At 39.0% G+C, this 25,134-nt stretch overlaps 2 protein-coding genes across 2 annotated transcripts; both read left to right on the top strand.

Moving 5' to 3' along the window:
* Positions 1 to 202: 202 nt before the first annotated feature.
* LOC149103734 (dehydrogenase/reductase SDR family member 7-like) lies at positions 203 to 8,952 on the top strand. The gene is made up of 7 exons (XM_089273279.1): positions 203 to 515; positions 2,120 to 2,244; positions 2,892 to 3,084; positions 3,819 to 3,865; positions 4,351 to 4,470; positions 7,083 to 7,252; positions 8,564 to 8,952. The coding sequence occupies exons 1-7, from the start codon at positions 245 to 247 to the stop codon at positions 8,649 to 8,651; spliced, it is 1,014 nt and encodes a 337-aa protein (XP_089129405.1). The 5' UTR covers positions 203 to 244; the 3' UTR covers positions 8,652 to 8,952.
* A 7,337-nt stretch (positions 8,953 to 16,289) lies between these two features.
* On the top strand, positions 16,290 to 21,948 carry LOC149103733 (uncharacterized). Its single transcript, XM_089273569.1, has 2 exons — positions 16,290 to 20,153; positions 20,724 to 21,948. The coding sequence occupies exon 1, from the start codon at positions 17,008 to 17,010 to the stop codon at positions 20,149 to 20,151; it is 3,144 nt and encodes a 1,047-aa protein (XP_089129695.1). The 5' UTR covers positions 16,290 to 17,007; the 3' UTR covers positions 20,152 to 20,153; positions 20,724 to 21,948.
* Positions 21,949 to 25,134: the final 3,186 nt, after the last annotated feature.

Below are 25,134 nucleotides of genomic sequence, written 5' to 3'. Positions count from 1 at the left end.
AAAGTTCTCGAATAATGAAAAAAAATAAATAAATAGATAAAATTTCGCAGGTTTATCGATTATACGTTCTTTGTGGTGTAACACGTTTAGGTAAAACCAAAACTCCGTATTTCCCATTCCTTGTTCACTGTTCTTTCGTTCCTTAGTCCTTGGTCCCGATTCCTATTCCAACATTTTTTTGTTTTATCATCGATTGGTCACGTGTCTTGTTACAGACGTGGTCATAAGTTGCAAGGTCATCGTAATGGGCCGAAATTTCCTGATCGCTGCAGTTCTTGTTCCTCTTGTTTGTTTCTTACTTTTCAAATTCCAAGATGGTGATTTTTTATTGATGATTTATGAGAGGATCGGTCAAGATCCAGCGGTTGCCTTGCGCGGGAAAGTGGTCTGGATTACTGGCGCTTCGAGCGGTATCGGTGAATATTTGGCTTATGAACTAGTCAAATATGGCTGCAAATTAGTACTGTCTGCGAGAAGGAAGGCAGAATTAGAGAGAGTCAAGAAGAATTGTGCAGGTAGCTTGAATTAAGATAAAATAACTTGGGCAAAATGGGTTTGGATAAATTAAGTACGTCGTACTATTTTAATGGCAAGCTTTTGAGATCTCCTTAAAGCTCCGGGGCTTTGGAAATTTTACCACGGCCAGAGGACGGACACTTGCCCAGCCCCGGACTCTCTGGCGCAATCTCTGCCCAAACAAACGATAGCTCCCCGATTTACTGTCTAGAGCTGAGCTGTAGAACAGCTTGCCATCTGATTCGCGACAAGCAAACTCCCTGACGGGGGTGCTCGTCGGAATTTTTTTGTCCCCTACAAAGAGGTACCAATTCTTACATAACACATTATCTCCTGCCACATTTTCCCGGCTCAGTACCCTTAAAGGTACTACAAAAACTCCCGCTGTGGACCTTTTGAGGCTAAGCATCCTAAGAGGGACCAAAACCACGTTTTTAACCCCAAAAAGGTACGAGGAGACTCCCCATCCTTTTTATTTGGGAGTTTCCCCCCCCCCCCCGACACACACCCAGACACACACACATCGGGTCAAGGTCCCTGAATGATTTGATTATGTCACCACAGTTTTTCATAGAAGAGCAGCCTTGCAAGGGTAAAGGTAAAAGATAAAGTCTGCATACGAGCAAAGTGGCTCATCCAGCCGCAGCTTATCTCAGTTTCTGTTGCATGAAGTGACTAGGAGTATTTCTACTCCCCCCTGGATGGTTTACCCCCAGCGTTAAGTTTGCTGGTACCCATTTATACACCTGGGTGGAGAGAGGCACTGTGAGAGTTATTTGTCTTGCCATTAGATTACACAGCATGATGCATGTCGGCTTTATACCAATAATATTACAATATTATTACAATATTATTACTTAGCTCTTATTAACCAAGCAGGAGGTCTGTATGGGAGAATCTTGACGGAGGTCGTGAGTACAGACCAAACTCAGTGAGTTCTGTACACACGACCTAGGTCAAGATTCTCCCATACAGACCGACTTAGCTTGGTTAATAAGATGTTTATTTTATGGCAAAGAAGAAAACTTTAATTCGTTTAATGTAACTGGTTTGCTGACATTTTGCTTGCAACCGAAGATGAGCTTAACTTAAACCTGCCAAAATTTGCTTGTCCTCTTTACTTTTTTTTGTCATCAGGCTTTTTGGCACCTCCATAAATGATTGAGAAAAAAATAAAAGAAAACGGTGAACATTTTTGTATTTGAGTTTGCTACTTTTTCAATGCAAAATGAAAGCGGTCTAGATGCCGGTCTAGATGGGAAAATCTAGGCCGCGGTCAATATCAATTTCAGCCAATCAAATTCGTGAATTTGGTAGTTCCCAGTCGTTGTAAGACACAGCCATATAATAAAAACCAATAATATTACAAGTTAGAATGAAATCTCACCAGCAATCATTTCCCGAGTTGATGTTAATCATTGTTTTAAAATCCACTTGCTGGATACCTTTATATGATAACTTTTAGACTTCGGGCTCTTTGTGCCACGTCTGACACGTAAAAAAAAAATTCATGTAAACCCTCTTTTATAATTAATTTTACTGTTATTGGCTAATTTCTAATGCCCATTTCATAATACATTTTATGTAAATTTTTATATTTCAGCCGTTGCCATCGCTCACGATTCCTCGTTTAAAACAGATCAAGATATTCTTGTCCTTCCCTTGGACTTGCTAAAATATGACACGCATGAAAAACTGACCCAAGATGTCCTCAAACACTTTGGAAAGGTATACAATGTTTTTTTCTTGATAATGTAAAGACAGGGTTTCAGACTGTCAAACAAGGCAATTTTGCTGGTATTATACACTGATTCTGCAATGAAAACAACAATTATGTTTTGGAAGGAGAGAGGTCCGATACTCCGCTGGAGCCTGGGTTAAATTAGTAGTCAGATGACATTACAAAAAGGTGTTTTGTGATAGACCAGCTGTGTGTACAGGTGTATTTCATAATCTGTCCAATAATTTTACTGTGCACAGTTACAATAAAAATAATGACTTTTATATTAGATAGACTCAGGAATTATGTAATGAAGTTTTAACAGAGACAAGTTTTGTTTGATGTTTTGATATTGCCATGAAATATGATATTATAATTTATTTTAATATTTATAAATAAGTGATTTTCTTGTTCTATGAGGTACAGTCATATACTCAGGTGCAATAGACTGGTTTAGTATAACTTTTGTAGTTAGAACATTCCGGTGTCATTATTTCTTTATTCATGCCCAAGTGCATTCCCAATTTTGCACAATCGATCGTCATGCACTGAACCTTAATAGAAATAAAAAAACAAAGCCCAAGAAAACAACAGCAGATTAACATGAGGCATTTGAAGCAGGACTACCAGTTCAGTTGTTTTCTCAATGTATTAGGTTGACATTCTGGTGAACAATGCTGGTAGGTCACAGATAGCTTTGGTGGAAAAAACATCATTAGAGGTGGATAGAGCACTTTTGGATTTAAACCTTGTTGGACCCATCTCTTTGACCAAAGCAGTCCTCCCGCACATGATTGAACGTCACAAGGGGCAGATTGTGGTGGTGAGCAGTACCGCTGGAAAAACATGTAATGTCATTAATTTTAATTCATTTGTTGGAATGACTAAATTTGACAAGTTTTGGGTTTTATAAAATATGTATTAACTGCATGGGTTTAAATAATTTATTGTTAAACTTGTTTTATAAAACTGAAAAGTCTTGAAAGGAGTGCCTGATGACTGACTGACTGACTGACTGACTGAGTGACTGACTGAGTGACTGAGTGACTCAATCTGACTGACTGACTGACTGACTGACTGAATGGCTGGCTGGCTGGCAGGCTGGCTGACCGACTGACTGACTGACAGACTGACTGACTGACTCGATTCAACTGACTGACTGACTTAATATGACGTACTGACTGACTGAATGACTGACTGACTGACTGACTGACTGACTGACTCATTTTGACTGACTGAATGACTAATGCGGTCTGACTGACTGACTGACTCAGTTTGACTGACTAACTGACTAACTGACTGACTGACTGACTGACTCAATTTGACTGACTGACTGACTCAATTTGACTGATCGACAGACTGAATGAATGAATGACTGACTGACTGACGGACTGAATGAATGACTGGATGACTGACTGACTGACTGACTGACTGACTGACTGACTGAATGACCGACCTACCGACCGACTGACCAACTGACCAACCAACCGAACGTGCAGCTGATTTTTATGATGAAACAATTTTGTAAGTGAATTCTGTAGTAATACTGATAACTATGGGTAAAATTGAATATTCTTCATAGGCGTACCTTTTTCAGCAACTTATTGTGCCAGTAAACATGCATTGCAGGTATGTACTAATAGGACAAAAATGCTGTTAATTGAAGTGTGCTGCAAGCTACCTGTAGTAATTACTAATACGTCGCAACACATGGCTAAATTGCGCAACAACATACATTTTTACTTAACTTTTTTTTTTTTTGTTAAATTAAGACTGTCTATTTCTTGTTTTATCTTCTTTTCTCACATGATAATGTCCAAGGAAACAGCAATATTTAAATTGAACTTCATGAGGAAACAATAGCTTGAATGGGGTATAATCAGGTCATGTCTCAAGTGAGGCTTCAATCACCCACCAAACTAGACTTGAGAGAGTGGTGAAAATCAAGCTTGTTAAGTCTCAAGTCAAATAGAAAATTTTGAAACATTCTTTAGTTCTTTCAGAATTATATGCTTGCTTGATCCCACAGGAAACAGTTAATTCTGTTTCCCCTCCAACCCCTGGCCAGTGCTCCCTAATGCATCAGGTACTTATGGCCATTATCATTTTGTTAGGGTTACTTTGATACTGCGCGGCTGGAGCTGGCTGAGCACAACATTCATGTACAGACTGTTCTGCCAGGACCTGTCAAGACAAACATCTCTCTTCATTTTTTCACTGAGAACATTGATGAAGTAAGAAAACAATGTGTTTTTGATCGATATATCGATAAAGACTTGTAACCCTTTAAGGATCGCTCAATCAGGATACAGGAAAGCCATTGTTTTACACCCAATCCTCCCATCACACACTGCAGTGTTTGTGTTGGCCACTGTATGTTCTATGACAGATACTGACATCAATCAATCAATCAATTTATTGATGTCATGCATGGGATTAGGTTGCCCTCAGTATCTGAGCCAGGGGCTCATGTATAAAATGCATGACAAACATAATAATAAAATGAGAGGAAAAAAACTAGTTAAATATCCATCAAATAGATAAAATACTAAATAAAAGTGTAATTTAGTAAAACATGTAATATGAAGTAACATAGAGCTATTGATATACATTTACACCAGTAGACATGGTATTAAATGGTCATGCAACACTTTCTCATGATATACTTAACAAACAGATTCCATGTTGCCTTGCATCTGCCCAGTAATACTGATCACAGATGACATCAAAATCTGGTGATAACAAAAATGTGGCACACAAGGCGATAGCCGAGTGTGTCACTGATGTTCTTACCACATTTTGACGTTGTCTGTGATCTATTACTGAACAGATTCATGGCAACATGGAAATGATCTATTTGTTTTATGTAATAATGAAACAAGGTACCACAGGAAAAGCTTTTTTAATTCACAATCTCTCAACTTATATAAACTCGAAAGCTGGGCCTCAGTTGCCCACTTTGACAAAGTAACACAAAAATAACAATTTGAGAAAATCTATGGTCTACACAACATGAAGTAATCTGATTGATTATTATGCATAGCAAAGAATTGTGATTGGTTCAGGGAAATCAATTGGCACTGTCAACCTTGAATAGAGCATCACTTCTCATAGAATGAAAACTTACTGGGAAAGCAGAATTTCACTGCGAAATCTACAAGTCTTATAGAAAAAGCCTGAAAAATCAAGTCAGTTTTTGTCATCAGAGCAGCCCTGTGAGCTGAAAACCCGGACGTTGCCTTGAATATTGCAGGAGGAAAATATATGCTTGGTTCAAAACTTGCAGTTGCAGTCAACATTGGAGGCTATTCAATTAGAGTTTTGAATGAAAGGAGCGTTAGTGAAGGTGGAAATTTGTGTCTTCTGTGACTTCTGTGTTTGGTGATTCTCAAATCAGTTTGATATAGTGTCGGAGACACTTTCTAGCTGCGATACAGTTGGCCGTGAGCTTTGGTGAGCCTATACTTTGCCTGACTGCTGTGCCCTGAAACGGACTGGAACATTTTGTGTCGGAAAGCAAGGTTAATTGTGTTAACTTTACTTTAAATGATTTTAAGAAGTGATGTTTTGATGTTTCATTCCTGACATCAGTCTGTGTCAACAGTTATTTTGAGACTGAAAAAAGTTGAATTTTTTAAAAAATATATTCTCCTAAACATTTTCATTTTATTGGGTTTGTTAAATTCGAGACAAAGCAATCCTGGTTTCTTACAAGACCAATTTTGTGTTTGGCTTAGTCTCACTCGAATGCTGAATGGGACAGCTTGAGTATTTTTTCTGGGTCATTTTCTAAAAAGAAACGGCTTTTTTTATCTTCTCACGGCCTTGGCAAGGCATTTTGTACCTTAGTTATCTTTCACCCAATCTTGTAAAATATTATCCAAATTCTGAAAGCTTTCCGTCATTTAAAAAAAAAAAAAACAGGGAAAATGTTTGTTATATTGATGTCATCAATTCGTCTTCCCTCTAATAGATCATAGGTGAGAACTAATCAAAATGCAACAAATAATTTGACGTATTATATAAAATGGAATATCCCACTTGTCAATTGTATTTTCTTGGTATACACACATCTATAGGCTTTTGTGTGTGCCAACAAAATAAAAGTGACTCGTGGAATATCATGGTATACCACCGCGAAGCGTTGCCTAGTACCTTGTATGTCCAGGGGCGTGTAGAAAACACAAAATGACAAAATAACGAAATGGCACTTCTTGGTTAGGTTAGTCTAAATATCACAAACTGGACAGTGGTTAGCTCTCGATAGTTGAGAGGGTTTATACCCTAACATACATTGACTCTTATGGGTAGTGCCATTTTGTCATACTGACAATTTTTAGACAAACAATGGCTTGTCTGGGATGTCAACTATGTTAGACATCTCGGACTTAAATAAAAAGGTGTAAATAACTTGCAAGGGTTAAGCGGCTTTTGACACATGTCTCTGAAATGAAAGAAAAACTTCGTATCCCGAGCAGGATTCGAACCTGCGTCTCCCTGCATACTACTAGTTGGGCGTGATATCCACTACACCTTCGGGCAACCACGCTGGCATAATGATGTGAGTAGACAGGACACAGCAAATCCAAGGTACCCTTTTTCTAGTTTCTATTCCTACTTGTTATCTTAGACTTTGATTGGCCAATTGAAATGAGAACAGCGTGTCATGTAACTCTAATGCCCAAGGCATCTAGACATGAGTACTACAGTGTTGAGTCGTGTCTACGGGACAGAAACCGACTTTGTGTGTTTACAATGAAGAGCTATCAGCAACTGGCATTCAGTAACGTAACTGTAAGTGTAATCGCCATTTGAAATAAATTTCCAGTGACTTTTGCCCTTGCAGAAGTTTAAGGATCCACCTGATATATCTGGCTTACAATTAATGTCGACTGAGCGCTGTGCAGAGTTAATGGTAGTGAGCATGGCAAACAACTTGGATGAAGTTTGGATTTCAAGTGAACCGGGTCTACTGATGGTCTATTTAAACCAGTACTTCCCAAACCTTTATAGATGGTATGTGTTGCTTAATTAATGTAACAAGTTTGTTTAATTGTGATGTGATATAAGTTATGATCAAGCTTTCCTGAAAGCACTTGAAAAAATAGTGACTAGTTGTGATAAGTGAATAAAGATGTGAATTCACTTATCACCACTCGCAATGGCTACAACAGTGCAGATTGTAGCAGTATGCAAGACGCCTGTCACATATGAACTGGCCTTGCTCTCCATCAGTTCTCATAGCTCGATTCCCGCCCGTTGTTCGGGAGTTCATGGGTTCGATTCTTGTCAGGGCCTCGGATTTTTTCTTTGTCCCACGCTCGTGTCATGTTGATCAATTCACCTTCCACATTGTCACAAGTTGTTAGTATGTATGTGCTATCCTATCCTTGTGGTGTTTCTTGGGGGCAAGTACCTACCTACAAGTTGAAACTAAAGACTCCTTCACTCCCATCCAAATACAATCAACAGCCTCGTCATCTTTCATCCGTTCCTAGAGAAGTTGGTACTTGTTTTTAACTGTGACCCTGAACTCCTTTAGCTTCTTTGCATCATTCTTTCAGCTGCCCGATTTCAAAGCTATTACGTCGAGGCGCTGCTCCAGTCCAGTTTTTCTTTAGTTTTAGCTTGAGATGTGCAACAGCTAAGTCTGGTCTGAAGCAACATCCGCACCTCTTTTTACTCTCACGTCCTGGAGCGACTTCTGAATTTCTTTCCAATGCAAACATGGTCAGTCTGATTTTCTGTTGAGTGGTCTGGTGACATCTTCGTGGTCTTGTGAACCATTCTCAATTGAAATGGTCACTGGTCAATGACCATTGATCCGTCTTTTTAAGGACCTTCTCTCCCAAGAGCTGAGGCGTCTTGAGTAATTTCTGTTTCTGTAGCAGGCTACCTTTTTATGGGGAGGGTTTGTTAGCCCCACGCCCAACCCTCCTCCTGTCTCATTTGGGCTTGGGACCGGCAGTGGCAGAGTCCAAATCACTAGGCTGGGATGTGATGTCCAATTAATTACTTAAACACCAACAAAATACGCATACCAAACCATTTTACTTTTACTATGAAAGGCGCGATTTATTACGTAGCCATTGGAAAGGTCATCGTTTCACCTGTGAATGTATCATGTACTCGCGCGAAAGCTCACCTGGTGTTTCATTGGTGTTTGTATGATAAATCAAAATCCGCAATTTTACACCCCTAAACGAGACAAGGAGCATCCCCACCCCTTCAACAGCGAAGTCACCCCCCGGGCTTTGGCCACCGTACCGTGATTTTAACGTTGTGGCATTAATATCAAAACCACTTTGTCATGTCTTTTACTTGCAGGCTTACTAAGATGTTCCTTATGGAAGCCACAAAAACAATTTTGCAGCATAAAGAGAAATCTGCAGCAGAACTGACCAGGGAGTCATAGACTAAGGAAATGGAATGTAGAACAGTCGTGAAAATGTAACATTGTATTGCCCCCTTTCCCTTCTATATGTGACTCTCATCGCGCAGAATTGTGTGACACATCTGGGATATTTACGGGTGCAATGGCGCTAAATTTGAAAGACCGAGACGACAAATGGCATGACACAATAAAGAAAAATGGCCGTAACAGGCAAAGGTTCCCCTGCGTTTTATTCTGTCACGGCTCGACTATAAAATATGGAAAGGGTTGCATATGGCTTTTAAAGAAAATATTTTCATAATAAAATAACAACCATTTTTGACTCGGTACCATCTCGTTAACCTTTATCAATTTTGTGTTCAACTTGACCTACTCTGGGTAAATTTGAGTATGGGAAATATCTGTATGATAACTTTGAGACCGAATTTCTTCTAAATGAAGATGTCAGCTCGTTGGGTTCCACATGGATATGTTTTCTTAAAACGTATAAAGGGCTCATGCAACATATGAAGGAAATCCGATGTCTAGAAATAGTATCAAATCCAGCATTTCTGGAACATACATTTTCTCTCTTTGATTCCTCGCCGTCCCAAGAGCCTTTGGGAGTTGAACTGATTCATTTTGAACCTCGCGCGAGCATATTAATGACTCTAAGCTCCGCCTCTATGAACAATGGCAATGTTTCGGCTCATGCAAGCATGAAATCAGTAATATCTGTGAAATGGCGGCATAGTTAGTGGAGGGGATAAACGAAGGCTAACATTTTACGGTCCAGCGAGTTTTGTTGTGAAAGTATTTTATTGAAAGTAATTGGCGACGTCTATGCTTGCATAAATTCCGCAACTGTATCTTGTGCGTTGAGACCAGTTAACTTAACCATCTTCATTTACAAAGCATTCGAAAGAAGTTCACCAACAGTCGCTGCAAAGTAAATCAAATGTGTTCCGTTCAAGAATCGCAGCGAGTTGATCGGGAGCTCTTTTTAGAGCTCATAGAAACCCTGATTAGCCCTACATTCTTCCACATGTCTACTCCTTTTGTTGACGGTTATAACCCGATGTTCTACCTCCAAATCAGCGGAGAGGGACTGGCAGTTGCGACGGTACGTTAGCGGAGGAGGGGAGGGGGATACTCCATTATATGGGCTATATAGGGTATGTGCGGCCCCAAATGGTGTGGTTTTTCAGCCATTTTGTTCATAAACAGGGTACTTCATATGGGTAAGTTTTTAAGAAGAAGCCACTTTTTCATCATTATCGAAAAGAAAAACGACAAAAGCCCTTCACAAATTATGTTTATGGTAACTTAACATTGGTCTGAACTAGGGAACCAATCATAACGCAGGTCTGAAACAAGGTTTTGATTTAAGGGTCAGGTCAAATAGGGTTTCGAATTTTTGGTCTTTGTGATGTCCTACATGAGACGAAACAAATAATGCAAACAAACTCTCGAGAGTGCGCAGTACGGACTGGAAATCATCTTTAAGACCTATTTTGATTCAGGCCCGCTGGCAGACGGCTTTTTTTCCCCTAAGGGTGACTTAGACGAGTGTTCAGCCATCGCAAAAGCAAAAGGGTTGTATGGCCATGGCCGAGTAGGGAAGAGGGCGAGACAAGGCCGGTATGCTCGTCCCATTCCCCTCTAGGCTAAAGCGTCTCGCCTCATAATCCACCGTAGGAAAAATGATGGCGGCTGTACATTTTACCACAATGCCTTGCGAACCTAGCAGAGCCTTCAAGGCAAAAAGAAAGCCAAACTTTTACAATATTTGTTCCTGTACCAAGTTCATTAAGTAACCTAGGTTTGAAGATTTTATAACGTTTCTGTACGTTTTTATGAACGTTGTTACGGTTTTCGTGCGCAAAGAACTATGGGTATATGTACCAGTCGCCATCTTTTTTCCCACGGAGGATTCCTGCTGAACAACAGACAGACTGTCAGCAGCCTATTTTGATTTAAGTCAGTTTCGTAAACAATTTATTCTAGCTTGCTTCCTATTTCTCACCGCTGGAAAAAGACCTAAGTTGACTAATTTAAGTTCGGCCGCTCATACCCTACACACCCCGCAAATTGATTAACAAAGTAAAAACCTAGTTGAAAAAAATATGTAAGCAAGGTGGTTTGAAATTTGACTTTTCAAAATGAATTCAATACGTAGTCCAAAAATTGGGAAAACCTAAACCCGATTTGATTAAACTTGATAACTTGGTATGATTTGGGTATTAGTCTATAGATAAGTAAGTAAGTAAAGACTTTATTTATGTATCATTCACGGGGACAACCAACGTTAGCGCAGCAGAAGTTAATCAAACATTTTATCCAGTAGTAAAGTATAGCGCTTTTAAGGTGTTGATGATGTCTATTTTTGTGGTCTTTTTAGATATTCTCTTGCTATTGGTAAAGAATCAGGCCGTATATCTTTCTGTATTCCTGACGGTGTCGGAATGAAACCACGAATACAGGTGACCAATGAACTCTTCTTCAAGCTTGGAACAATCGTATCCTTGTGCATGAAAATCTATTCAAATGTAGAGGCAAAGGCTTGTACGAAAAAAACATCATCCCGCGCTTTGTTTAAAAAGGAAGCTTTAATTTGTGTTACGTTTTTTGCTGCAACAAGTCAGGGCGGTTTAAGAGAACGATTCGCACTTCCCAGTGCAAAATTTTTGAAATCTGTTTTCAGTTTCGGCGCGCGTTACGCTTGTGTCATATTACGTCGTCACATTTTCGTGACCTCATATGTCGTGGCAACCAGATTTTTTTCGCATATTGTTTCAGTTTCAGCGACCTCACGAAAATAAAACCAACAGATGCGACAATGTTATCTCAGTCAGGCATCTAAGCGCTTACAATAGCCACTCCCTGTCAATAGAGTGAGTGCATTGTCACGCAATAAAAAATAAAAGTAAAAGCCATTCAGTGGATAATGTCAAGAAATTGTGATATGATAGACGATAAATAAAGAAGACAGTTCTCCGAGTTCAAGGTGTGTGCGTTGTCCCAAAGTTGAGATATTCGTCGAAATGTTCCGTACAAAATTATAGTGCCTTGTATGGAGTCGCCATGCTGGAGGAACTCCTTAGTCCTCCAATATGGCGGCCGGAAAGACATTTGGAACTTACATTGGCTATCTAGACAAATGATTATCTGATCCAAACCAAAAAACATCTACAAAAGCACTTTTCCTAATACTTTAACTCCTAAAATGGCTAAAAATCACGAGATAAGTGTATGTTCTTCGACAAACGCGATCTTAGCTTCATGTCACGCGCCGCCATGACTCCGAAATTCAAAATGCGCTGGTTTCCAACCGAAAGACGCTATTGAACTGTAAATTTGTAAACTGATATAAATTTAGTCCCTCTAATGCCTGATGAGGATAAAATCTTTAGTGGCTCTTTAGTTTTGGATTTGAGAATTTGATGACGTCCGCGGCGTGAACACACTCTATAGATTTGGGATAATTCATCCCAGAAGAGGTTCATGGATCATCCGTTCTTGGCTGCAGGCATGATCATTTGTCACTGTGCTCTTTTAAGACGCGCCAGGTTGACCAATTTCTGATTTCTCCTAACAATATTAGTGTGCTCTTAAGCAGACGGGTGATGAGAATATAATCCATTGCCCGACATTATTTTAGAGGTACAATCATACCGTAGCGAGATTCACAATTCAGAAGCCGTGTCTACTGTCCTGGGCAGAGGCTCTCGATGGCGATAACCGTTAGCCGTAAAACGAGTCAAAATTTAACCGTTAGGCGAAAAACTTGTTAAGTCAACCGTTAGCTGTAGAAAATGTTAACGGTAAAAACATTTTAGCCACGAAAGTGAAAGTCTCAAGATCTCTTGTCAAGACATTTTGTGCCTTGTCTTGTGGCTTGTAAACTATATTAGTCTACAATTCTTATAACAAAACCGTTCTCCTTCCTGGAATGGTACTAAGACCTTAACTATGTTTTACAGTAATCAGATTAACTGTTTTCAACTCTGAAAGTTAATTCATAACTTTTTGAAACCGTGGAAATAAATTTCTGGTTAAGATTTCTGCTAACCGTAAGAAAAATAAATCAACTCTTAATTCTCTTAACTAGCAGTAAAAGCCACCACCCCATTGATACCCTCTGGGCATGACAACTTGCAATATTAAATCACTGATATGATATATCGCTGGATGACGGAATTTGTGTACTGCAAATACCTAATCGTACCTTTTTTGCTGCGCTTCGGCGGCATATCAGACTCATTTCGTCTCAGTGGGTATTTTAACTGGACTGCATCTCGCCAGAATAGAAACCATCGCTCGACCAAACTGCCTGAAATGCCGTCGAAACATACCGGAAAGGTACAATTTGTTGAAAATACATTCCTTTTAATTTAATGTTTTTGAGAAAGTGGGGCTTTGTCGAAACAATCTGTTTTCATTGCCTGATCGTTTTGTTGGTGCTTAAACCAACAAGGATCACTTTAAGCATGGATTGCTCCGCCAGTATGATTCCGAATGGGAGTCCTGTGAGTCGAGTTCAACGCTTAGACGCGCGTCTAACCCCCTCCCCCTTGCCCTCCTCCTCTCCCTACTCCTCCCCCTTAGAGTTCGCGTCACTATTTTAGTTCTCGTGTCTTTTTACGCTTCTCAATCGAAAGAGTATGCGAAAAGAAAACTCAAGTTGTGGTTGGGTTGTCTACATCCTCACGTCATATTTACGTCATATGACAATCTGTCTTCTTTGAATATGCTAAAATACTTGGATCATTCTTTTTACAAAAAAAAAAATGAAATGCTTTTTGCAAGGTGACAGGTTCCAGTTGAAATTTATATCATATTTTCGAGAAAATTTAACTAAAATACGTTTGAAAAAATGTTTTTGCGCATGTAAATGTATTTATGATAAAAGTCTTAAAACGTTTTTTAAAAGTAAGGGTTACGCAAAACATATAAGTTTAAATTGAAATTAACCTACAGCAGAATAACTTAATCAGTAATCTGTAAACCGCTAATTAATGCCTTTTATGTAAACAATTCAGGATGGAAGATTATGTGACTCCATTTCACATTAAATCAAAAATGACACACGTAGATAGGTTAAAAACAAGCATTTCATAATTTCATTTTTTTTTGGAAACTGTGAAAAAATGACACTTGAAAATTTCGTTTTCTAATTTCCTCGTGCAAGGTCTGATTTTATGAATTATTTACGGGTATCCGGTGTTTTACTTTCCAAAGCGAACAGTGTAAAACAAACCTGACAATAAAGATCACTCCATGCAAGGAATACAAGTTGGTCTTCAGGCTTTTATTTCAACTGATTGGTGAGGTGAGTACAACTTGTCTTGTATTGTAAGCCTTAATTTTATAATTTTCACGATCGAGTTGCACTAAGTAGTAAAAATATTGAGAGAATATCAGTATTTGCGGTGACTAGAAACATTTGTTTGTCTCTTTTTGTGTTGGATCGATTTAAGGATTATATATATAGGTAAAGAAAGAAAATAAGTTAAGACGCAATTTTTTTCATTTGTCGTTCACCGTAAACGTCATTCTTCAACTCTCTGTTTGAGAAGCTTATTCACAAATGGACCTGAATGAATTTACTCATGAAAAGTTTCCAAAGGTGATTTGTACATTCCAACATTTTATAGATTGAGTGATTCGGAGATGTCAAGTACAAAATTGAGAAATTGAACTTGCAATTGTACACCCGAAATGAATTCGGCACTTTTACAGCAAGCACTATTTTACCATTTATTTATTTAGTCGATCAGACCTAAAGGTATAATGCGCAGGTTCAGAATACTAATTTGCTCAAACTTGGCTTTTTCGAGTCCCTACCCTTCCTCGTAATAACACGAGGCCAGGAGCCATAATCGGGGACGGAGACCGTCAGTCTTGGGATCCGCGCGTACCTATGATATGGAACAATATTTCTATTTTTAGAACAAGTTGCGTCATCCTGACGTCATATATCCGCGCGGATCCACGCACATGTCGGGGGCTCTCGCGTGGATGTTGTGACGTGTGATAAAATGGTGAGAGTTGCGAGATTCTCTTGCAGATTTTTCACAGCGATGGCAGGGAATAAGGCAGGGAATAAGAACCAGGGCACTAATATGTAGTTTTATGCTCTGAGCTAACGGAAAAGGTGAGTTTTTCAGGGTCGAAAATAAGTCTTAAATTTCGCGCTGTGAATGGATAATATCTGCTCGCGCTGGTTGTACGAGTAAGATTTTGCATTTGTTCTGTAAAGAAAAGTTATGCGAGAAAACTCTTTACCCTGGTATCGAGTTAATTCGTGCGTTTCCCAAACAATGCTTAATCATAACCAAACCCTGTTTTGATAGTTTCTTATTGTTTCTGTTTGTTTGGCGAATTTGAAAAAGTTTTTGAAAGGAAAGTCTGACGCGTACGTTAAGTAGCTCATTTGCATAGTGCAGCGCGAGCACTTTCAAATCCGAGTCGGTGTTTTCAATTGTCAACAAATCTTGACAAAGATATCTTTCGTTATCTTTTGTGCTGAGATGCTGCAACAGTTTTCACCAACGCCAAAAGGCTACTAACATCCTGTGTGTTTCTTTAACATAGTAAAATTTTACACTGCGAAAATAAATTAAAATAGACAAGGAGTTTTGGTAACTCAACCAACGAAATCGAAATCGTTATTCGAGTTGGTTAAAGAAAGCGTCATCGTAACTTTGCTGATTATTTCTGCTGTATTCACATATTTTCAGCTAAGCTTTTAATATGTTCTCAAACATTTATCAACCTTAAACATATTTAAAAACGAGAGATACTATATCAGTTCGATGTACCTTTTCACACGAAAGTGCGGAAGTCCAATTTGTCATGTTTTATTGGCTGGCGCTCTTCTTCATCGACAACAGAGAATTTATTAACCGCGCGGCCATGGGCCGAGCGCGGTTCTAGGTTTACCCGTGGTTTATTATTATTTTTTTTTTTTGTCCGTGACCAGACGCAGACCTCCGCCCGGCCAAATTCCGAGTCACGCAACGTGTGATGTTTTTTCCGCCAGAAGCTGTTAAAACATTAATACACGGATAATTTTACGGATATTGTTTCCTTTGTTGTGGGTAAAATATATTTTCTTTTGGTTTTATCGAAGCGTTGGATTCAAAGGGAATAATAGATACGCTAAAAAAAGGTATTACGTCAGCCATGGAATGCGTTGACGTTGCAGCTTTCACTTTCGCTACGTGACTAATAAGATCGTGTTTACTTTGGAAGTTTATTTCGCCAGAAGCGACGGTCATCAATTTATTTGCAAGTTTGCGAGTATTTCTTGTGGTTTTAGGCAAATGAAGTAAATTCTTTGGCTCTTTCATCGCAACGAGTTCATAGATCGGAAGGAAAATGAAATATTTGCAAGCCAAGCAAAGAACATGTCAGGACATGCAATGATTACGTCATTGGTAGGGAAATAACCACCGTACTAAAGATAGCCGTCGATAACGCAATTCTTGAATAATGTGACTCGTGTGACTTCTTTGCTAGCCCTTTACTCAAGGAAAAAATTAAATTTAAACTTGACTTTTAAGAAAGAAAGCTGTTGTTAAATAGTGTTCGTATCTTCATGCCCATACATATCCCAAAGAAAGTTCCAGGTTAACAGTATTACGTCATCGGAGATTTCGCAACGGCTACGATTGATGGTGCAATAGTACAGTCTGTGTTGATCAAGTGATGTGATGTCTACAGTAATCAATGAATCATCAAGGATTACTTTCGAATGTGCACTGCGTTGCGACTGTAGTGCTAAGAAAACAGTTAAATTTTAAAAGCGCGGTTTTAAGATCTAACAGATCTTCTTGTTGGATTTTTACACAAACAGTACTGAGCAGCATTTTTTTTTACAATTTTTTGCTGTGTTATGGAAAAGCTGTTAATCTTCAACATATGTGAAACTTAGAGCGGAGTAATGTGGAGGCCTATAAAAGAAGCAGCGGAACACAACTTGGTCAGTGGTATAAAGCTGGACATAACTAAATTAAACACTGTCTTACTTACTGGAGCCGCTTACGACGAAAACACTCAAGCAAAATTCCAACAGACATGAACGTACTGATTTGTGGGCCAAAAGCATCAAACATTTCGGGAATTTCGGTCGCCATTTTCCCGCGCTGCATCCGCAAAAATCCTCGCAGCATGTACGCGCGTGTACCGCACACGATGGCGCAATTTGTCCTAAAAATAGAAAAATTGTCCCATATCATACAGGGACAGCCCCAATACTAGAAATGGAGCGCGCTTACGGTCTCCGTCCCCGATTATGGCTATTCACGAAGCTTATTACGTAATAAGGCAAAAATTCCACACTCAGCCTTATTTGATTTATTTTTCAGTTACAAGACTTACTTAGGAAAACGTCATGAACTACGCAGAAGAAATTTTACATGCTATCTTTTTAGCCATAGTTGTTGCAAATTTCCTTCTCAACACTAGTCGTGCCTTAAAAGCCATCGAGTTATGCAGAGAAAGCTTAGTTTTGCTCAGTAACAAAGTGCTGAGTGTAAAGAAGCCATTACAGCGAACAATTTACAGACAAATCTATCATACCATGTTTGAGGCGTACCGTCGTGTTAGCGATCACTCAAATGCAATAGCGTGCGGCTGGAAACTTCTCACCATTCTCCGCGAGTGTGGTGATACTGTCCAAGAAGGTATGCTTTGCATAAATCTGGCACAGACATATCAGAGTCAATTTATGTATGCTGAAGCAAAAGAACTTTATGAGAGAGCGGTCACTATGATGCAAAAAACTGGTAACAGGGGAGGAGAAGGAGTGGCTTATGGAGGCCTAGGAACTGTGTTCATTTCTCTCGGTAGATATGTCAAGGCTAAAGAATATTATGAAAAGGCACTTGCGATCAGCATGGAAATTGGTGACAGAGCGACAGAAGGATCATCGTATGGAAACTTAGGAAATGTGTTTCACTGTCTCGGTGAATATGTCAAGGCTAAAGAATATTATGGAAAAGCACTTGCGATCAGCATGGAAATTGGTGACAGAGCGAATGAAGGATCATGGTATGGAAACTTAGGAACTGTGTTTCGTTCTCTCGGTGAATATGTTAAGGCTAAAGAATATTATGAAAAAGCACTTGCGATCAGCATGGAAATTGGTGACAGAGCGAATGAAGGATCATGGTATGGAAACTTAGGAACTGTGTTTCGTTGTCTCGGTGAATATGTCAAGGCTAAAGAATATTATGAAAAAGCACTTGCGATCAGCATGGAAATTGGTGACAGAGCGAATGAAGGATCATGGTATGGAAACTTAGGAACTGTGTTTCGTTGTCTCGGTGAATATGTCAAGGCTAAAGAATATTATGAAAAAGCACTTGCGATCAGCATGGAAATTGGTGACAGAGCGAATGAAGGATCATTGTATGGAAACTTAGGAAATGTGTTTGACTGTCTCGGTGAATATGTTAAGGCTAAAGAATATTATGAAAAAGCACTTGCGATCATCATGGAAATTGGTGACAGAGAAGGAGAAGCAACATGCTATGGAAACTTAGGAAATGTGTTTCACTGTCTCGGTGAATATGTCAAGGCTAAAGAATATTATGAAAAAGCACTTGCGATCAGTAGGGAAATTGGTAACCAGGGAGACGAAGCACGCACCTACCTATCCCTGGCAACTGTGTTTCTTGATCTTAGAGACTATAGGCAGAGTAAATTATCTTGTGACAATGCGCTTGAGATCATCATGAAAATTGGTGATAAAGAAGGACAAGCACAATATCACTTAACAGAAGGCAATTTTCATGAATCCCTTGGTGCTAAAGATAAAGCTAAAGCCTGCTATGAGAAAGGACTTGCGATTGCAGTTGAAATTGGTAACAGAAGATTAGAAGCATCAAGCTACTTCAGCCTTGGGAAAGTGTTTCAATCTGGCGGTGAACATGACATGGCCGAGGAATATCTTGACAAGGCACTCTCCATAAGTGAAAATATCGGAGAAGCTGAAATTGAGTTTTCTTGCTATTGTAATATTTCACTGACGAAGTTAGGACAACACAACTTTGAGGAAGCTCATTCGTTTTTGTTACGAAGTATTGAAAAATCCGAAAAAATGCGAGGTTTTCTTCAAGGCAGCGATCAAATTAAGATATGCTTTGCAGACAAGCATGTTTTTCCCTATCAGCTGCTCACTGAATTGTTTCGTCTCGCTGGAAATCCTAAGGATGCTCTTTATGTTGCAGAGCTTGGACGAGCTAGAGCCTTAGCGGACTTGATGGCAACTCAGTACTCTGTTGAAAATCGTATATCAGCTGACCCGCAATCATGGGTTGTTGTTGAAAATGTCATGAAGAAAGAAAGTAACTCTACTTGTCTGTACATTTCTTATTTTGAACAAACAGTGTTTTTGTGGATTCTCAAGACAAGCGGAGTCATTCAGTTCCGAAAACTTGATGTGGATAAAAAGACTCTTTACACAAGATTAACAAAGGTTGCTGAAGATTTGGATGAATTTTTTGCTATCATGGCTGAAAGCTTCCAAGACTTTGGCAATTTACCCGAGGAGGTGTGCGAAGATCGCTCCTTGAATGGCAATGACATTGAAACAAATCCTGAATCTTGTCAAGAAGAGAACCTCACAACTTTGCGACAAGATAAGCCTGGGAATACGGATGATCCCGAACCGAGTCTAACTTTGTTCTACGAACTGCTCGTCAATCCTGTATCCGACTTACTTGATCAACCTGAAATCATCATTGTTCCTGATCGCAACCTGTACCGTGTTCCATTTCCAGCTTTACTCAATGGAAGTGGGAAATATTTATCGGAGCGTTTCAGAATCCGCGTGGTTCCTTCTTTGTCGACTCTGAAGCTCATTCAGGACAGTCCTGCAGACTATCACTGTCAAACTGGTGCTCTGGTAGTGGGTGATCCTGATGTTGGTGTGGTGATTTACAGAGAAGAAGTCAATAAAAAGTTCGTACCTTTGCCTGGTGCAAGAAAGGAAGCAGAGATGATCGCACGACGGCTGGGCGTTTGGCCTTTGTTAGGACAGGACGCAACCAAGGAAGCGGTACTTGAGAAGCTAAATTCAGTGAGTCTGATACATATTGCTGCACATGGTAATGCTGAAAGAGGAGAAATTGCTCTTTCTCCTCCACGTTCCACCACCGGGGTTCCACTAGAAGACGACTACCTTTTGAAAGTGTCCGACATTTCAAAAGTGAAAGTGCGAGCTAAACTGGTGGTACTAAGCTGTTGTCACAGTGGCCGTGGACAAATTAGAGCCGAGGGAGTTGTTGGAATCGCTCGCGCGTTTCTAGGAGCCGGTGCACGCTCAGTGTTGGTGGCACTGTGGGCTCTAGACGACAGTACAACAAAGAAGTTGATGAGTCGCTTTTACGAGCACCTTGTTCGTGGAGAAAGTGCCAGTGTATCTCTTCACGCGGCCATGAAGTGGTTGAGAGATCACGGCTTTACCAAGGTTTCCAGCTGGGCACCGTTCATGCTGATTGGAGATGACGTCACATTTGCGTTTGAAAAATAAAGGTATGTTTCCACTAGCGAAGAAAAGATTTTAGGAATGTGCTGCGTTGGTTACCAATATTACTTAAAAGAACGCTACTTTCAGTTTCTGCTTTTGTGTTTAAAAGGGCAAAATCTAGCTGTGTTGTATGTAAAGCAGCTACAGTGTATCAACATATTTTCAATTCCAATTACTGAGAAAATGTTTTCTTTTAACAGAAAACTTTCTTGTAAGGCAATCAGATCCCTTATTCTTGTGATTTATCTACCTAACATTCGGTTCTTACGTTTAAGAGATGATAGGGCGCGTATACCTTCAGTTCAAGAAACAAACTGTATTCATCATCTGCGAATATATTACGACAATGAACACACAAATAATCGATCAGCTCACAGTTGACTTGATAACTCAGTTGGTAAAGCACTGCACCGATATAGTAGCGATCATAGTTTTGAGTCCCGTTGAAGCTTGACTTTTGTTTCTACTTTTTTTTTTTTTCAGGCTTTATTCTCTGCTAAAGAGAAACTAATGTTATACAATGGTTAGGAGACTTTAAGATAATATCTTCAAATTGTTGTTTTTTGTTGTTATAGGAAGGAAAGACTTCGTCAGTGGAGTACTCCATAGAAATTAAACATCAAGAAATGAACTAAGAAACTTCTGCAAGGACATTGGAAATAGAAAAGACAAGTTTGCTTTGCTTTTCTTTCGTTGCCATTGTCTAATACAAGTACAACTGGTTTTTCTTTTTTCACAGAAGCAGTAGAGAAACGAACGTTTTTTTTTTTGCCGTGGTTGCAAACGAATTTTTCTTAATGTTGTTATCGAAATTAATCACGCATATCTCTTAAGAAGGCTAGCATCTGTCGAGCGACTTTGTTACCTAATATTGATGCAAAGTTTCTCAGTTCGATGGGGCGGACGGAGGGGTCCCCATGTCAAAGAGGCGGGGATGTTTTATGTTGTCTCTTTTGGAGAATTTTCTTGCGAAATGTTTTCAATACTTGGGCCAATTTTCTCAGCAATCATTGAATTCTGAATTTCATCTTATTGTGTAAGTGTTTTAAATCGACCGGGCATGGAAGTACTTAAACGCCTTCACAGAAGAAAGCCTTGGATGAAATTGTCACGAAAGTCATTAAAGTTCTGATTTGCCTTTTTTAGAAGTTGCATTTTTAAGGGGTAAAATATAGCTTAAGCCACACCCGAGGTGTTTAGGGGTTTTAACATTCAATTTTCTTTCGACAAACTTCCACGCCCCTTTCACGTGTTTATCTCCCTTAGCGAGCCAATCGACTGATTGGTTTTCTAAGAGGATGGAAAAAGTTTCTACTTGTTCAAAATAAGGAATAATAACAATTTAGACTTTGTTAGGCGCAGATATACTGTTCAGTTGCGAATGTAAATTACTTAGAACCTGTGATTCATTAACAAATGTAAACGTGTAAGATAAAATGACATTACTTTAAAATAAATCATCGGATAAGGGACAAAATTAAAAAAAGAATTATCAAAAAGCTCTTTTAAGCAAGAAAGTCTTAATAAGTCAATTGCGCAGGCATTGCTAGCGTGAGCTTGATTGTACATATGACTATTGTTTTTACCTTTTAGCACAACGTGTGATTATTTTAGATTGTATTTCATGATTCTTGCTTATATATAGAAATTTTAAAACATTTACGCATATCATAATTATAATATCACTTTTAATTTGATTGTCTCTGGAATACTTTTGTGTCATCGTATCTTTTCTGTGATGTCACACCTCACATATAGCTAAGAGTATTACACAATAAATTTCTATTGCATTACATTGCATTGTATTGTTTTGTGTTATTTTGTAGTTCGTCATCGCAAGATTCCGCAGTTCAAATATACGATCTTTCATATATTCTCATTTATTTTTGTTTTCTTGTCCGCATTTTGACATTTCGTTCTCACAATGCCAACTACTAAAATGAAAAAAATAAATAAATAAATAAAATAAAAACGACATCCAAGTATGAAGCTTTTCTTACCACAATTATTGTACATACAAGTATTGCCCGCTTCAGTACCTATTGCTTAAGAAGAAGCATATTACAACAGTCACATGTAAAAAATATATTGCGTGACACGAGTTGACCACCTGGCCATTTCTTTCTTAGTTTTGTGTTTTACAACTTTTTACATCGATTTGTGCAACTTCGACGATAGCAAGCAATGAAAGTGTCACCTAGCTCTTACAAAATTTAGCTGCAATGAGGTAAGAAATTAATTATGTAGTCTTCGGGGCCAAATAACTGTTTAGTAATTACCAATTACGAGCTATTCCAGCTTGCGTCATAGAGACTGACTCCAAACCAACACAACGTATCTTGATCTGTTTCTTGAAAAATGAAAACTATCTTGCTTGACTCTTGTTAAGCTGGTAACTTTACCAAGACCCTCATGGGGAGCATAAACAGGAGAGCGCCAACAAAGTAACACCAGAAGGGCCCTACACAGCAGTAGACTGAGGGACACAAATAGAGTATGAATGAATTATGCATTCACTAAATAAAGATAGAAAGGAAATAAATAAACTAGCAAACAAACAAACAAGTAAAAAACAGTAATCAATAAACAGGCGAGGCGACAAAAAAGACGAATACATGGACGGACGCATTCAGGAAGTGAACGCACCAAACACAAGAGTGTATAATGAGAACAACAATGGCTGTACATGTGCGTACATGTGGAGCCACTCTAGGCAAAATGACTAAGTTTGCGTAGTCTAGGGAACGCGAACGACGGCGGCGAATTTTTCGTATTCCCATTTAGAATTGAACGCTGCTATACATCATTAGCCTGAGCTATTTTTAACAGCCACAGGCTTTCTGAACAGATCCTGACAATTGGGAGTTTCAAAGGTAAAATCTACAGTCATTTTTCACTAGATGTCATTCAGCTTTTCCGTCGTCATCTTTATGTTGTCCTTAAGGGAAACACGTAGTATCTCTAGTTAATGTATGAAATAAGGTGGCGACTAGTAACTTCGCGTGCAGTCCAACTGGACTGTTAATCAGAACGGACCGCTTACCTGTACAGCTCACGTCGGGACCAATCGCTCGTGCCAAGGCCCCAAAGGATATGAAAATTTCCATGGCTTTCCCCTTCTGATCAGCATTTCCTAAGTAAGTGTTAAATAGCGAAGCGCGCGAGTGACGTCATAACTCAGACAAACTCAGACAAAGAAAACGGAATATTGGAAGATTTGACGCTTTTTCAAGCGCCTAAGCAAGTGTTCCTAAAACAGTTTTTAAAACGAAAGTTTGGCGTTCATTTTCCTCTTATTTCACTCAGAACACGCTTATGTTGTGTAACTCTCGCGGGCTTCCAATAATTTGCATTCTATATTTTTAGACTTCGCACGCTTCGTTATTGAACTAAAACATAAATAACAACAAAACGTTTGGTATCACAATCCTTCACTCCTCTCCACTCTAAAAAAGCCAGCCACAACAACAAACATTGTCAGAAACTGTGTTAGAACAGAACAGAAGATTTACTATAATTGTCTTTTCTATCAACTAGAGCATTATCATTAATAATTTTCATGATTTCTGCGAGGCAAACATTTGGCGAGTGCAAATCAAATCACTTCACATCTCACTTCAAAGATCTAATTGCAATATTTTTGGGCTTACAGACACTGTGGCCTTATTCGCTAACGAAGCCCGATTTTTTCAGATTTAGTTTGTTCTTCCGGGCATATTCTCTCCAAAACGAAGTCGATGACCCCCCATTTTTTTTAAATTTCTGACATAACTAACTCATCATCTTACAGTGGTAAAAGTTTTAGAAAAAAATCAATATTGGAAAATTTTCGAGCAAACTTCCTTAAGTTCGGTTGCTCATGCCGTACACACCCCGCAAATTGATTAACAAAGTAAAAACCTAGCCGGTAAAAGTATGTAAGCAAGGTGGTTTGAAATTTGACTTTTCAAAATGAATTCGAAACGTAGTCGACAAATTGGAAAAACCTAAACCTGATTTAGTTAAACTTGTTAAGTTGGTATGAATGGGGCATTTGTCTATAGACCATTTACTGAGAGAACCAACGTTAGTGCAGCAAAAGTTACTCAGACATTTCATCCAGTAGTAAGGTATAGCGATTTTAAGGTGTTGATGATGTCTATGTTTATGGTCTTTTTAGATATTATTTTGCTATTGGCACAGAATCAGGCCGTATATCTTTCTGTATTCCTGACGGTGTCGGAGTGAAACCACCAATACAGGTGACCAATGAACTCTTCTTCAAGCTTTGGAACAATCGTATCCTTGTGCATGAAAATCTATTTGCGTTGCATCATCCCGCACTTTGTTTAAAAGGAAGCTTTAATTTGTTTTACCTTTTTTTGCTGCAACAAGTCAGGGCGGTTTAAGAGAACGATTCGCACTTCCCGGTGCAAAATTTTTGAAATCTGTTTTCAGTTTCGGCGCGCGTTACGCTTGTGTCATATTAGGTCGTCACATTTTCGTGACCTCATATGTCGTGGCAACCAGATTTTTTTCGCATATTGTTTCAGTTTCAGCGACCTCACGAAAATAAAACCAATAGATGCGACAATGTTATATCAGTGAGGCATCTAAGCGCTTACAATAGCCACTCCCTGTCAATAGAGTGTGTGCATTGTCACGCAATAAAAGTGAATAAAGTCAAGAAATTGTGATATTATAGACGATAAATAAAGAAGACAGTTCTCCGAGTTTAAGGTGTGTGCGTTGTTCCAAAGTTGAGATATTCGTCGAAATGTTCCGCACAAAATTATAGTGCCTTGTATGGAGCCACCATGCTGGAGGACCTCCTTACTCCTCCAATATGGCGGCCGGAAAGACATCTGGAACTTACTTTGGCTATCTAGACAACTGATTATCTGATCCAAACCAAAAAAACATCTATAAAAGCACTTTTCCTAATACTTTAACTCCTAAAATGGCTAAAAATCACGAGATAAGTGTATATTTTTCGACAAACGTGAT

The sequence above is a fragment of the Orbicella faveolata genome, unplaced genomic scaffold (assembly GCF_042242905.1).
Source record: "Orbicella faveolata isolate gen_17 unplaced genomic scaffold, um_ofav_v1 contig_35, whole genome shotgun sequence".
Classification (NCBI taxonomy): domain Eukaryota; kingdom Metazoa; phylum Cnidaria; class Anthozoa; order Scleractinia; family Merulinidae; genus Orbicella; species Orbicella faveolata.
The sequence above is the reverse complement of the archived record's forward strand: the minus strand, read 5'-3'. Positions and strand labels throughout refer to the sequence as shown.